Genomic DNA, 15995 nt, shown 5'->3' on the forward strand with positions numbered 1-15995 from the left:
CCATTTCTCCATTGTAAGATGCATTTATGTCCATGCCTCCCTTGAAAATGTCAATGAAGCATCATTTGGGGAGGGATCAGGATTTACTGCTCTACTCACCCATAAGCGCCATTACTGATCAGCTTGATGGTCTGGAAGTCTGCTTCCCCTGGTGGTTTCATTTCTCTGATCTTCCCCTATGGATCAAAGATCAGAAACCATTAGTAACTAGAAAGCAAGTTCGCCCTCACACCTGCACACATCGGGCTGTGTTGCAGCTCAGTAGATCATGCAGAATGATGAAACACCGACAGCATTTGGTTTTTATGTGATGGAGCTGGGCGGCATGGTGGTGCAGTGGTTAGCACTCTTGTATCACAGCAAAAAGGTTCCACTTTCGAGCCCCGGCTCGAGCAAGAGGTATTTCTGTGTGGAGTTTGCATGTTCTCTTTGTGCCTGCATGGGTTCTCCACGTACTCTGGCTTCCTCCCACAGTCGAAAGACATGCAAATGGAGACTAGGCTAATTGATACTCTAAATTGACCATAGGCATAGCTGTGAGTGTGAATGGTTGTCGTCTATATGTGCTGGCCCTGCAATGGACTGGCAACCTGTCCAAGGTGTACCCTGCCTCTTGCCCGAAAGCTGCTGGGATAGGCTCCAGCCTCCCCGCAACCCTGAACAGGATAAGTGGAAGAAAATGGATGGACAGATGGATGATGGAGCTGAGGAACGCGTCCGTTGTGTATCACAAAAGTCTCTCTCTGTGTCGACCAGGTGGTGCTACAGAAGGCATAGTTTCCGTCAAATATGCTGCTCTCCAGGTCAAAACAGCCCAGTGTAGTTCTTCCTCCAAAGACCCATAGCAACCTCCACCCAGTGGCCCTCACCTCTCATGTGATGAAAGTCATGAAGAGGGTCATTAAACAGCACATTCTCTCTCCAACAAGTTCACGGCTCGACATAATTTGCATACCAGGCAGGCAGACAGCGCCAAAGCCTTCATCATCGACACCATCCATAAATACCTGGAGCTTCCCATCACCTCAGACAGGGTTCTGTTTGCAGATTTCCCCTCTGCTTTTAACACCCTGCAGCCCTACATCCTGGCAGAGAGGCTCCAAATAAAATTCAACCTGGACAACATGCTCATTCTCTGGATTCTGAACTTCCTCACCCACAGAACACAGAGAGTTTGGATCAACAACAATCTGTCAGACCTCCTTACCAACTCTACAGGCTCCCCACAGGGCCACTGCTCTTCATCCTCTGCACCAATGAGTGCAGGACTTCACAAACCGACTATCATCGAGTGAAGTTTGCTGACAACACAATCCTCCTGTCCCTCCACCCAGCACCATGGACCAGCCCTGCAGCAATTTGTTGAGTGGTGTGACTCCTCCTGGGTGGAGCTTAACATCAGCAAGACCAAGGAGATTACGGTGACTGTCTCCGGAAGACGGAGGGAGCTGGCTTCTGCTATTTCCATGACTGTCCATGGGTGATCGGTGGAGATTGTGACAGAGTACAAATATCTGGGGACCATCTTTGATGACCAACTGAGATTTTCCTCCAACATGGAGGTGATTCTGAAGAAGTTCCACCAGAGAGTGTATCTGCTGAGGAAATTGAACTCATTCTCTGTCAGCAGCAAGATCATTCTGACCTTCTTCTATACATATATTTTTGTCTGGCCCATTAACATGACACATGGAGATTTTTTTCTGTATGTTGATGAAACGTGCATGTTGCAGGTATTTTGGGGAAATTTGGGGGGAGTTTCTGTTGAGGAATTTTGCATTGCTATTCTCAAGACTATGTCTAGAAAAGTTTAATGACGATTTCACCAAGTTGAGCCAAGTTTTAACAGTTTGTGTTTTGGTGAACCATCAACATTTACCATCATACTGCAGTCACAAATTTGAATGGAAAATCATATTTTTCATATATGAGGAATCTCTGACCAAGGTCTAAGGGACTAATATTAAAGTGTAAAAACATGATTTCCTGTTGCAACTAGGTGACATTATTACTGAGACTCAATATTGGCCTGTAAAGGCTTCAGGGCCAGATGTACAGTATATCAAATGTGAAGTCTGAAACAGATCTGACCCATCAAATTTGTCGAATAGCCACATGTGTGGAGAAAACTCAAAAGCTTCAGAATTTAAAATTCCTTTAAGTATCACCCCTGGAAATGGCCAAATTTTACTCCAGAAAAAATGTCAAAGTCCAACTCTGCTTTGCAGTTTGATGTCAAAGTCCAACTCCATTGTGCTGCTAATTTTAGGAATTTTTTTTTTCAACAAATGTTGTGTTATGTGTTTATGCACCTTTAGTAGAAGAGACACATTTTGAACCACAGAAACTCCGATGTTGACTGGTTTTGGGGATGCATTTTAAGACAGTTCATGATCTAGTTGCTAATATAAATCAACTTCAGTTAAGATCATATGAACAGTCTTACAGCACATTTGTACATTACATTACATTGTACATTCACTTGTACTTTATTGAAAAATTATTTCACTATAGACCAATCAACAGACATGTACTGTCACATTGTTTCTGTTAATTCTTCTTCGCCATAGTGGTTTCTTTCTGTCACAGCTGTTTAAAAGAGGCATGTTCAGCTATTTAAGAAAATCCAAGTCAAGTCAATTGAAAGCTAATTTCAGATATATTGAACCAAATCATACGTTTTCTGAATGAAAACCTTTGTTTTATAGAGATTCCTATTACTCAGATTTTGGTAGGATCCATTCGTATTTAGTCCTCAAACGACAATTCCTTTACAATGTATTCTACACCACACTCACCACAAATGTGGGGTTGAGTTTATGAAATATATAGTGTTGTGGGATTAGAGATCAGGCCCTTGCAAGTGTGTACCATTTCCTGATGATTTCGGTTTTGTTACAAAAATGTTGGAACAAATCTATATCTTAGAATAAAAAGAAAATAGAAAACAATAGGTAGCAAAAATCTTTGCTTAATATATGTTTTGTTATTGTGTGCACATGGAAGTTATATGTGGTGTTCAATGTCATTGGACAGAAAACAGAAAATGTGTAAATGAATGTGTATCAGCAAATAGTGCAATACGTCTGATCCCTGGTGCATCACGGGTGTTACTTAGCTGATTTGCAAAAACAATCAAAGGTCTGTGTGAAAATGCACCCCCAACACCAATTACCTCAGGGATTTCTGTGGTTCAAGCTGTCTCTTTTCCTACAGGTATATACAACTATATCACTAGATATTTGTGCACCAACAGTTTGAGCCAATCAATATATAAGTGGTATAAGTGACTGTCTTCTGTTTAGATTTCTATAATTCTACTTTGCAGGTTCATATCTTGTGTTTCCATTTATATTGTTTGTTTTGTTTTTTATTGTATCCTTGTAGCTCTCTTCACAACAAGACAGACATAGGCTCGATTGCTTGAACATATCTTTGCTGTATCCCTACTTTAATCATGCTGTGAGAACTATATTAATGAATAAACATATTGCCCACATATTAGCAAAATATACTGCACATAAATGTAAATAACGAAAATACGACATAGCACTTAGTGCTCATATGAAACAGAGTACATTTATACTTCATTAGCCGCCTGTCATGGTTCTTGAAAGTTACATTTGTATTGTTGTATTGTTATTTAAAAAAAAAGTATTTTTAAATATATATACAGTATATAGTAACATCTTCACACAACAAAAACAATTCAACAAATTCCTCCTATGTGTAAAATCGCACTTGGCAATAAAGCTTTTTCTAATTCTGATTTTGAAGTTCTATAATGTCTCTTGGCTGTCTGCTTTGGCTTCAGACAGATGTTGATAACTTAAGTGCAGACATCGATGCAAATAACTTAAAGATGCACTAAGCGTTGCCTGACATCACTTCTGTTGATGTTCACTGTATATACCAAACAAAAACAGAGCAAGCTCACACCCCCCTTGCCCCGTGTTTTTGTAAATGTCATGAACGCGCATCGACACGGAAGTGGACCTGTGCTGTACCAATGTCACTAGATGAGTGAGCAAATTTATATTCTAAGTCTTTATACAATATCTGTACAATATTGGGTTATGTGTTATAGCTGATATATAGAGCTCATGGGATAGATTTGGAAATTAATGACTTTTTATTGGCACGAGGGCTCAAGTGAGCTGCACATGCATATACAACAACCAATTTTGACATTTACCTACCTCTCAAGTAAGAACTTAGCCAACTGTGCATGGATAGAAAGCCCTTCTGCAGAGTTCCTGACACCTCTGAAACGATTCCCCAAAGTAAATGCGGGTCTTTGTTCATTCCTTCTCAATTTCTCTTCTTCTCACCAAATATTCATCTGAGTGTCTTTTCTTTTGTCGTGCCTCAGCCATTGCCCAAAGTGTAACAAAGAGTTGTTAGACGCTGTCCAGCTATCTAGCAGCTACCGATTATGCTACTCAATCAACTCTGCTTATTCCCAAATGCATGCATGTGCACGAAACCCCCCCCATCCCCAACCATCTTGTCGGAGATTGGCTGAAATGGGGTCTGTTATGTGAACGTCCTGTGCACTCAATGTTTTTTTGCCATTTGAGAGTCCTGTGTTTTCTTCAGAGACCGGACTTTTTTAATTGTGTATTCAGGGGGCAGGCAGCTAGTGGATCAAGGGGAGCTGCCTGCAATTTGAGTCAAACATGAAATTGCGCTTAAACGAGGCTTCGTGCACTTTTAAGTGCAACAAACCATAGCAGAGCCCTGCTGTAGACGTCGGCTTACGTTGGATCTTATATGGTACTTCAGCAAATTCTCAGAGTAGTGCAATGAACAAAACATTAAATCCGAGGTAGTTTCACTCGTACAAACAATGCCAAGGTCAATCAAATACTTGTGTCTTTGACAAACTCCAGAGCAAAGGATACCTGGTGACTTGACCCACTTTTTCTTAAAAATCATAGGAGGAAACTAGCCACACCCATTACGCACTTTGTAAATAAATTCAATGAAGAGTGTTAGTTTCCCTCCACCCTGAAAATGGCCATTGCAACACCAATCTTTACATTTTTTGACCGACAGAAAATGAGCAACTACAGGCCCATCAGTATGCTCCCCGGTACCTTCAAAGTCATAGACAGTGTTGGGCAAGTTATTTAAAAGCTGTAATGTGTTATTTATTACTTGTTACTATGATATTTTTTAGGTAATTAATTAAATTACAATATTACTTTATTTGAAATGTAAGGCATTGCACTACTTTTGCATTACTTTTAAGTTACTCTCATTAAAATAACTGGAAATGTGGATTTGGTATTCTAAATGTAGTTCGTTACACGTCCAGTGGATAATGTGGGTATGTGGTATGTAATAGCCACAGTGATGGCTCTATACAAGGTACAAAGAACAAAAACAAAAAAGTCTAGTAAATTGTGAGAGAGATATTCATTAGAAAATGTACAGTACTATAAGATACATTTAAAGATATGACAAGGTACAAAATTAGTATTTCTGTCTATTCTAATCAAGTTCTACCCAAGTTCACGGCATAGTTAAGCATAGTTTATGCTTTATATATAAAAATAAAGATGAGCCCTTGGCTAATGGGATATGACCTCCATCATTTCAGTAACTTAACAAAAATGAACAAATTATGGCTAATCTTAGCATACAATAAAACTGGCCAAGGGAGAAAAACTACACAGGCCTTTGAGTTACAGCTAGACTATGACTATATAGCTATACAAGGTCAGATTTCAGCAGAAATAGAAAATCAAAGTGCTTTTAATAATACTATAGTGCTTAGGCCTATTGGCCCTATAGTAAACACAGCTCAATCATTACTGGACAAAAAAGCAAACAGACTGTAACTACCACATAAACTAACAGAGGTAGCATATGACCAAACAAGGCTGGTGAAATGTACTTGTAGGCTATAGCCCATTTAACGGTCTATGGTGGGGAGCTAACCTATTCCACCACCTACTTGGCTAAAATATTTGTTGAAATGCCTCAGAAGAAACCTCTGGAAGCGTGCAGCACCAAGACGGTTGCGCTTTGGGGTTAGCACAAGACTGCAAAGACTGAAAAGGCTTTCCACTGGTTCGCTAGATGGAGTTGGTGACGTAATGGAGTGAAATTTTTAATCTGTGGAAACAGATGGAGACCTTCCATCGCAGGGGCATAATTCAAATGAGATGTTACCTCTGTCTCAATCGTCATGGGTGCATCAGCTAACACATTGACCTGTTCATTCAATGAGAAAAAATCCTCCTCACTTGGGGCAACCGCAGCAGGTTGAGGAGCAACAGAGCGGCAGGTTCCTCCGTTAGAATGTGGAAACCTTTTGTAAAGAGAGTGATGTGGTAAACTTGCAACTGGACTTTGTCCACAGTGCAGAACATTTGGCTGTAGCACTGCAGTACATCGCTCTTGATTCTGGATTGGTTGCATGTAGGGATGCAAATTATCGAGTAATTCATTAATCAATAGCTGTTCCATCTTATCGATGGATGAACGATTAATTGATAAGCGGCAATTTTTCTAAGAAGCTGAATTTCCCGCTGAATCAATAGGTTCTATCTCCTGGATACCTAACATAAAATGCTATCTTCCTTAGAAAAAATGCAAATCACATTTCTTAATCAAAGATTTATTCAGAGCAGGGAACAACACATTCATTCACGAATAGAAGAATGTAATTATACGCAACTAGTTTGACATGAAAATATTAGTGCACTGTCACTTTGCAGCAAAACACAATCCTTAAGTAGTACATTCACGAATACAGGACATATATATTTTCTTTTTTGGTGTTAAAAGTGAGGAGCGGATTTTAGCCTTTCAACTGTGATACATGGAGAAACTGTGATATATAGTATGTCTGTAGTAACCATGTTACATATCTGCTGGTTTATACCCTCTGCTTTCGTGGAGTCACATACCCTTTGTGCCAAGGCTGTGGTGAAGGTAGGCTGAGAACTGCTCGCTCCTTGTAACACGGCTGAATGCAACGTATTTAGATTATAATTCAGCGAAGTTGTGGAGTTGTTGTATTTTAAAATACTTCCACATAGTGTGCATTTGGCCTCTTTGTCGTCATTAATCAGCTTGAAGTGGCTCCATTCTGCGCTCCGTATTGACCTCTTCATCCTACACATGTTCCTGCGTGTGCGTCAAGTACATCTGGCGTCAAGTTCGCCCTAACGTGGACTGACAGGGAATTGCTGGTTCAAAATGCAATTAATTTATTTAAGTCGAGTAATTTCTTATCGACAATTAATCGATAATCGATTTATAGTTTGCATCCCTAGTTGCAAGCCATTTATCAACCTCATTGTTAGCAATTAGATTCAATATATGGGCTGCACACCTATGGTGGGGAGGCAGTACTCAGAGCCCAGCCTGAGCATCTTCATCATGAGCGGTAACCACACTGTGAAGGTCTGTTAAGCGCACTTCCCCTTCGCCACTGCCCTCCTCCACCTCTCCTCCTCCTCTTCGGACTCAACATGCTGGTACTCCTGAAACGTTTCACAAAGTTGCTATCATTATCGGTCCCACATGCAGTGATTCTGTCATCAGTAAGGCCACATTCTGAGAAAATGTTTTGAGTTCCTCTGTCATGATTTGTATGCCTTATCCCCTTATCCAAGTCCCTAGCAAATGATTTTCTGCTTGGAAGTGCATGCTGAAAATATAATAACATAGCTAGATATCAAATTCAAGGGCCTAATGCAATTAACACTACAAATAGCTCAGGGAACTTAAACATATTACAAAGGTCTGGACACTACTGAACATGAATATTGAAACATTTGGGTGCACTACCTGTCCCACAAGAAGATGTAGATAGTATCAAAAACTTTATATACATTGATGTCGGCCGAATTCACAATGACATTATGTTTCTGTTCTAATGGCTGGAACTATGGACTAGTAGGCCTACTGTAAAGCTGAAAAAAACAGCCCCAGAAGCCTGTCAGATGCCTGGGCCAGCAACATAAGGGCAATAAACCCATCATTCAAATCTCCCCACTCATGATGAAATCCGATAAGCAATGGAAATAATAATGATAGCCTAACACAAACTATTGCCAGACAAATACATAGGCTAGTCCTATTGTGTGCACAAGGATCCTGATCATGAATGATAAAGCTCAATTTGATAGCCTAACAGGACTAGTGCATTTTTAAGTAGCTTACACATTTTGAAATTAACATTGTCATTCATTATCATTATCATTTGGGAAAATAAACATCCAGTTGCAGCTTTACAGGCATTAATATCAATGTCCAGTAAAAATTTACCTCGATGAGGCAAAGGTAGCCTTGCTTACCTTGTCATCATTGCTGCTAGTTGCAACAGGGATCTTGCAGACAAGTTTTCGAAACACCGGTGAATCCACTGTTGAAAGCGGGAGCATATCTTCAACGACATACTCCACCACGAGTGTCCTAACCTCTTGAGGTTAAGTAGCATCTCAGAGCGGGAGAAAGATAACTTTGCTTGCTTGGTTTTAATCTCACTGTCATCCACTTGTGCTTCCTTTCTGCTAACTTCACATTACTATGGCACTGCTCGAAATGTTTTGTTGAATTACTGGTGCTATTTCAGGAAGTGGACAGATTTTAAGGTATATTTTAACTATTTCAATCCAGGTTAAAATGTATTGTAATGCGCGATTCTGACATTTGTACCAGGTCAAATATCAACTTTTTTTGTAATGCGTTACAGCAGAAAGTAATGCATTACAGCTATTAATTACGTTTGTAATACGTTACAAAACCCCAACACTGTTTATATAGTGTTGCAGAGCAGTTGATAGCTCACATAGACAAAGAAAATCTACTATATTTGATGCAATTCAGTATCAGAGCAAAACAGTCCATAGAAACCGCATGCTGCTATTTCTTGGAGGTCACCAAGGCCAGTCTTGATAAGGAAGGGGTTGTAGGGGCTGTCCTCTTGGATGTTCGAAAAGGCTTTTGATTCTGTCAACCACTCTGTGCTTCTCTCCAAACTATCCAACTTTAAACTCTATTAATGTACTTAATTGGCTACAGCCATATCTAGTCGACCGCTCCAAATGTGTCAGGATTCAAAATAAAACATCCCCCCTGAGAGCCTGTAACATGGGAGTGCTACAAGGTTCCATCCTCGGCACACTACTATTCAGCATCTACATCAACGACCTCCCCCGCAATCTGTGACGGTGTGAAGACCTTGATGTATGTAGATGATACAGTTATATATGCACATGGGAAAGATGCGGACATAGTTGCGGCTAAATTAAAAGCTACTATGGAAAAAGTAACAGAGTGGGTCAATATTTCATGCCTATCCCTGAACACTGTGAAGACAGTAACTATGTACTTTTCAAAACACAGAAATCATAGTGTGCATCCTAATGTATATGTTGGTGGGCCATTAAAAAAATGTTGAGGATTTCAAATATTTAGGGGTCATTTTAGATCCCATCTTGACTTTAAAAAAAAATATATCAAAAAGATCTGCCATGTTTTAAAATATAGCATTGCTATCTTCTGCCTCATTAGAAAATCGCTGTCAACTGAGCAGCCAAGACCTACCTGAACTCCATGCATCCTATAGTGTGTATCATGTTGGTCATTCGCTTAGTTCATAAATTAATCACCCCTTGAAGAACTTTGTGCAGCCCCGCGCTAAGCTGACAAGCCTCAAGGTCTGCATCAAGGGGTGACTGCAACATTCCGAATAAAAGCACCGCCTTCGCCCAATCAGTCCTTCTCCTATAAAACCATTAAAGAATGGAATAGGTTTCCAGATAATACAAAACATCACAAACTACCCAAGCTTCTCCCAAACATAAAATCATGGTTTTTAGGCAACCGAGTCCTGTCAGCATTAATCGCAGGGTGGTATGGTCTGCTAGTACTATAAATGTATGTTAACTGTGTAATTGATCTATATGTAGTATAGTTTTAATTGTATTTTGACCTGTGCAACTTTAATACTGATAGTTCTACTACCTCACTGGGGGTAATCCAACTCATGAAAACATCATTGTATATAGTGCATTATCTTGTACAGCTTACTAGGTTTTAATGTTACGTAAGAGTGTATTTTTAAAGCTATGACCCTCCTGTGTACGCACCTTGCACTTTATAATTATATGTACAAACAATGCACTCTATGTTATGATGAAGGTTATGAGTCCCCCAATATATGCACTGTGATAAGATAGGTTGAATATGCAGTTTACATTATATGAGGTTTCTCCTTTTTTTTAAAAAATAGGATGGCATGGTTTTAGACAGACTCTGTATAATGTATTTCTACTGTATAACTCACTTTTGTATTTCTGTTAAATGCTAGTTTTTTAACGGTATGTGATGGCTGGTGTACTATTTATCTGTCTTTTATGTTGTAGGACTAAAGATGGAAGTTAATTAACTTCAAGCTAAATCTGGTGTACTCATCTTTTTATTCAAACTAATGACGAATGTATGTGCACACCGTCCTTTCTCAAATAAATTAAACAACAACAAAACATATGAAATAAACACTAACAGTTACAACTCATTAGTAATACTCTTCCTATATTAAAGTACATCAATTTATCATATTATGAACAGTTTTGAATCATATTCAATTTGTAACATATTAAACTTTACATTAAATAGCTTATTTATTGTACTAAATTCTCAAATGAATTTTATTAGGCATCTTGAACAGAGCATTTTGTGATGTCCTTCACACTTCCACCAAATCGCTTATTCAAAAGGTGGGATTTCTTCTCAAGCAAAAATAATGAAAGGAATCATTCAAGTGTTTCTGAGTCTCATGTATGTGACTTGATTGGCCTCAACTAAGGTGGCTACCTTGAGAATAGGTCTTTCGAGGTGGACTAGTCTAGTGTGTGGTTTTTCACGAGTAATGCTAATGACCCAGTAACTTTAGCCTTTGCACCAGGCCATCTACACTAGGGTGAGCTACTACAACCCTGGTGAGCTTCCACTCATTTCTTGGTAGGATAACAATATCATTTACTTCTGAATTTTGTGATGCCATTTGCCATTTCTTCCATGATTGAAGATTTAGTAGGTATTCTCATTTCCATCTTTGCCAGAATTCATTGACTAGGAACGGCACTCTTTTCCATCTTTTACACAGTTAAAGGTCTTCCTTTCAGAACTCTCCAGGAGGGCATCAGAACTATAGATGACTTTATGGTTAATATATGTTATGAGAGGTTCTGGACCGTTAGGAATATTGAAGATGTTCAACAATTAGTCGTCTATTGTTAATTATTGACAATGTTTCATGAAAGGAGTCTGAGCAACCTCTACTGGATAAACACTATACCTTTCAACTTTTCTCCTTGAAATTCTTGTCCGTTTTCTGTCAGGCTTCAAATTCTTTCAATTTCACCCACATTTTTTTACAGTCCGGGTGACTGACATTTTGAGACAACCAGTACGCTTGAGTTGGAACAAAGAATTTGTAAATGTAAACTAGAGTTGCCATTAATGTCAATAGTTATAAAAGGTTGACAACTCAATAAACTCCTGAACAAGTTTAAATTTATATAGACTTCAAGTTGATTTCAGTTTCACAATGAAATAGAAAGAATGAGAATTAACTTTGGAGGCCAGCGTGCAAAAATTAGCTTTAAATGCAGAAAAAATACACCTAGGAATGCATTGAGTCACCTAATATTTACATTAAATGTAATGCTTTCTGATCTGTGGAATAACCCTTTAAATTTGACACAAATTGGCCTTTAAGTTTTGCTACCTTTTGTAAAATTCAGATTTTTTCACGTCTTAATTTAAGTTTGTATGTAATATTCTCTTTAAGCTTTACGAATAACTTGTTCACCCTTTAATTGGATGAATTTCCCCTTTAAACTTATTACATGATTAGACATCTTGATCATGTTTATGACCTCTTCGTGTAACAAACTTTTGTGCCAGTATGGTGTGTTATGCGGTTATTCATGCTTACAGGGACAAAACTGAAATGAGCAGCCTAGATATGCTTTTGATGGTTGAATCTGCAAATCTGTTGTCAGTAAATAGTGAGTCTAGCTATCACATCATCACCACTAACCTGTTAATATGGCAACCAGTAATACTGCAACACTTGCTAAATTCACACATCAGCTGTTTTAAGGTAGTCTTACTTGTCTTTGTGTTACAGCAAAATCAAACATGTTTAAAATTCTCACAAGTCACAAGTGCAAAAACATTTTTAACAAGCTAGTTTTACTTTTACGTGAGTAAATATGTAAAGTGGTGATTTTACTTGTGTTTATTTAACATTTAATAAAAGCAAGATTGCTTTTACTTGAGTAGGATATTTCAGAACTCTTTCCACCTTTTGAAATAACTATGGTACACCCCTGTTTTCCCCTCCAATTTCTCCTCTCTTTTTTGTCTTTTTGCCACCTGAGAGGGATATCCTGTTTTTATACCTCAGCATAAATGTAAATGGATAAAAGCGCGTGGGCCAATTCATTAGTGGATGAGGAGGAGATTTTAGGCCAGACCTGACAACTGTCACTTGCAAAATGTCAAACTGACTGCTGTTGTCTACTGACCACTCAAAGAGATTTACAACACATTCAAATTCACTCAGTCTTACACATTCATTCTTTGTTAACAGACTGGGGTATGCAGGATTCCAAAATTTCAAAAACACTCACACTCGAATGGCGAAGGCATCAGGGGCAAATATGGGGTTCAGTTTCTTGCCCAAGGACACCTAAACTGGGGGAGCTGAGCCACGCCCCAAAATAAAGATGAATAAATGTGAGAGATGAAAACCAAAGATGGGGGTGCGAGTGGAGACTCAACTTAAGATGATCTTGCATCTCACCTCTGTTGAATCATCCATTTCAGGCGTCATTGGTCCCTCGCTGTCGTAACTATCGAGGTTTACCATCTCTGATGACAAACGTATCAGTTTCAGTCAGATGATGGTTAATTTGATTTGGAAGTTGTGTTGCAAAAATTTCTTTTTTCTGCCTCACCTTCAATGGGGTCTCTGGTGAGTCCCAGCTGGTTGATGATGTAACGAGGGATATCAGTTTTCATCAAATGACCCTCCTTGGCATGGTCCTCCGCTGCCTCAAGCAGATGGTAGAACTCCTCAGGGTTAAACTCCTGTAAAGGAAGATACATAAAGGGGCAGATAAAAATTCAGAAAAATTCCTCCTGAGGTTTCAGAAATTACAATATGTGTTCCTGAAAGACACCCCCATCTAGAACTATTTGGTTTTGCTAAACTCTGCTGTATTTAGTGTCCGTTTACAGATACACCATTCTTACTCGCCCATATCACTGAGCATAAGTGTTGTATCCAAAATTACTGAATTGTGTGAAAGTTGCAGATTCAATATCTAAGACATATAGAGTATAGCACATTACACTAGAGAGCGTAAATCCTTCACCTGGGGGTAGTCAGTAAGGTGGATTAAACCATAAATACAGACAAAATTGATATAAAATATAACAAATAAATACCCTTCTCACCTACCCTGTCTTCCAGAAGGTGAGTAGGTAAAGATATTTTCTAAGCAGCTTTTTGAAAGCATTAATCAGACTCCACTGCTCTGACTGCGAGAGAGACTCTACAGTGTGTTAACAGTGAATCACACAAGATGAGGGTATAAATAAGTAATTATAGACCTCTGGATGAAAGCATGGGTTTGGTTTTTAGGAAGGTCCCTCCATTGGAACTGAATGTTAATATGGGCTAAAGTTCAGATTCTGGGTCAAAGACTGTACCAAGATCACATTGTGACGGTTTTCGAGGACTGGGTTGTTCTGGGGTGCCAGCCAGGCATGTAGCCTGACAAATAAATTATATTTAATTATTATGACTTTATTTTTTCTCGTTTTTAGTTTTTGGTTGTTGGTTTTTTTTTTGTTTTGTCAGTCACATTTTAGTTCCCCTCACACACGCACACAAGTAAGCATCAAGGATAAACTTTGATGACCCCCCCCCAAAAAATGATCAATCCTGAATATAAACAGTAACAATGAAACCTTCCCTTCACCAAATTGTAAGTACCCGGCCCAGAACAACAGAAATAGTCAAACAACAACAACTCAGGTTCGTTTTTAACACAAATATATTTCTTTTTTTTCAGTTCAGTTCAGAAGTTCTTTTTTGGACAGTTTGTAGTAATCCCATAAATAAAGAGAGGGGGAAGAAAGTAAAAAAAATGATTCTTAAAAGAATCTTAGTTCAAAAAAAATTATTCAATCCAAATCCCCCCCCCCCCCAAAAAAAGTATTCCAGAAGAGGAGAAAAAAAAAATTCAGTTCACTCAAATAAGTTTATTTAGTCCAATTCAAAAAAGAAAAAAATCCCACACTCTCATTCAAGAGAGAGAAAGAGAAAAAAAAAACCAGCTCTTATAATTAAGTAGCCAACCCAAATACTAGGCTCTCACTGGCAGAGACGTGTTATATGTCAGTTGGTTGTTAGCCTCCCGGGGAAGCGCTGTTTTACGGTGATCGTCCTCAGTATCCACCGGCGGTAGCCGCTTGGTGACAACCTTTGGTTTTAACAGAGTGACTCCAAACCACGGCGATCCGTTCGAGGGACTCACTACCCCGACTGTCGGACTTAGCCACTGGATGCAGCGCTAATGCGACCGGTAAGATGCCCCCTCTCCAGCTGATCGGAGCGTCATTTTAAAACTAGTTTCCTTCCTGTGAACGGGGCCTGGATTGGCCATCCTGCCAGCCAATCCGGGGTGACGTTACAACATGAAGACTGTATTTCTTGGCCTTGACGTCAAGAGTCTGTGCTCTGATTTAGGATTTCAAAACACATGCAAACTTCTTCAGACCAAATTGGAGAACCTAAGTTCTCAATCATTAACTACTGGCTGGTAGGAGAGTAAATTATCAATGTTATCCATGTTCCATTATCCATGTTTTGGCAGACTGAAAAACGGAGCTAACTATAACCTTCGAAGCAATGGCATGAGATACAGCTGGGCTGGTTGACAGGTTGCCAAGAGGTAACATCCATCCATCCATCTATCCATCCATTTTCTTCCCCTTATCCTGTTTAGGGTCACCGGGGCCTGGAGCCTATTCCAGCGGCTTTTGGCGAGAGGCGGGGTTCACCCTGGACAGGTCGCCAGTCCATCGCAGGGCCAACACATAGAGACAGACAACCATTCACACTCATAGTCATACCTACGGTCAATTCAGGGCGCTTTCTCACCTACCTCGTTTGGTCCGGACTTTCGGACTTTCCAGATAGTCCGGACCAAATTGACAGATGTGAAAGCTCCACCGGACCACGGTCCGGACTAAGGACGAGTCTTTGGTCTGGCCTCAGGAGGTGGTCTCGGTCCGGATTATCCTGGTCCAAAGTCCGCTGCTGTGTAATGTTAAAGCATTTTTTGGACTATCGGATTTAACTCAGGATACACGTCATTGTCTCGTTCCCGCCGAAAAAACATTAAAAAAAAAACCATAAACAAAGCAAAGATGAGCCGTGGTAATACTTGGGAGGAGGAGGATTAAATATTTCATTCAGATACGGTCAGAGGACGAAATAAAAAATGAACTGGAGAAGACCCACCGGAACTCTGAGACGTTTCGTGTTTTTTTGGAGAGGCTTGCAGTCTTCGCCTCCTTGCCTGTCTGCGTCAAAATATCAAGCGCACCATAAGGACGTTTTTCATTTGATGACATCGCACTAGTCTCGTGTATTGGGACTGTAGTAGTTGTTGTTGATGTTGGAGGCGCAGCCAAAGCACTGCGAGGGTAACAAAGTGAATCCGCCGATCCATGGTTGATGGTAACTTTTTTGCTGTGACCAAACAAATACACCGCCAGAGCACTTCCGACGCGGTAACGTCAGACGCACGCTCATCCACAAGCCAATCAATCACAGGCGCAAACCTTGCAGTTAATGGCGTCATGACGTAGGTAGCTCCTTTGGTCCACTTTCATAATAGCAGTGAGAAAGCGAACTTTACTGGACAAAATGAAAACAATGTAACAAC

At 39.6% G+C, this 15995-nt stretch overlaps 1 protein-coding gene across 4 annotated transcripts in view; it reads right to left on the reverse strand.

Moving 5' to 3' along the window:
- The window catches only part of LOC147245579 (microtubule-associated serine/threonine-protein kinase 1-like), a 102228-nt gene that overhangs the window by 41191 nt on the left and 45042 nt on the right, over positions 1-15995 (reverse strand). For all 4 annotated transcript variants that reach the window (XM_086185871.1, XM_086185870.1, XM_086185869.1 and 1 more), the window contains exons 10-12: positions 12993-13125; positions 12839-12906; positions 100-176 (exon numbers count right to left, since the gene is read on the reverse strand). In XM_086185871.1, coding sequence (XP_086041997.1) covers positions 100-176; positions 12839-12906; positions 12993-13125 — 278 coding nt within the window. The remainder of the gene's footprint in view (positions 1-99; positions 177-12838; positions 12907-12992; positions 13126-15995) is intronic.

The sequence above is a fragment of the Aulostomus chinensis genome, chromosome 18 (genome assembly GCF_037954235.1).
Source record: "Aulostomus chinensis isolate RoL2024-O1b breed Wild chromosome 18, RoL_Achi_v1.0, whole genome shotgun sequence".
Taxonomy (NCBI): domain Eukaryota; kingdom Metazoa; phylum Chordata; class Actinopteri; order Syngnathiformes; family Aulostomidae; genus Aulostomus; species Aulostomus chinensis.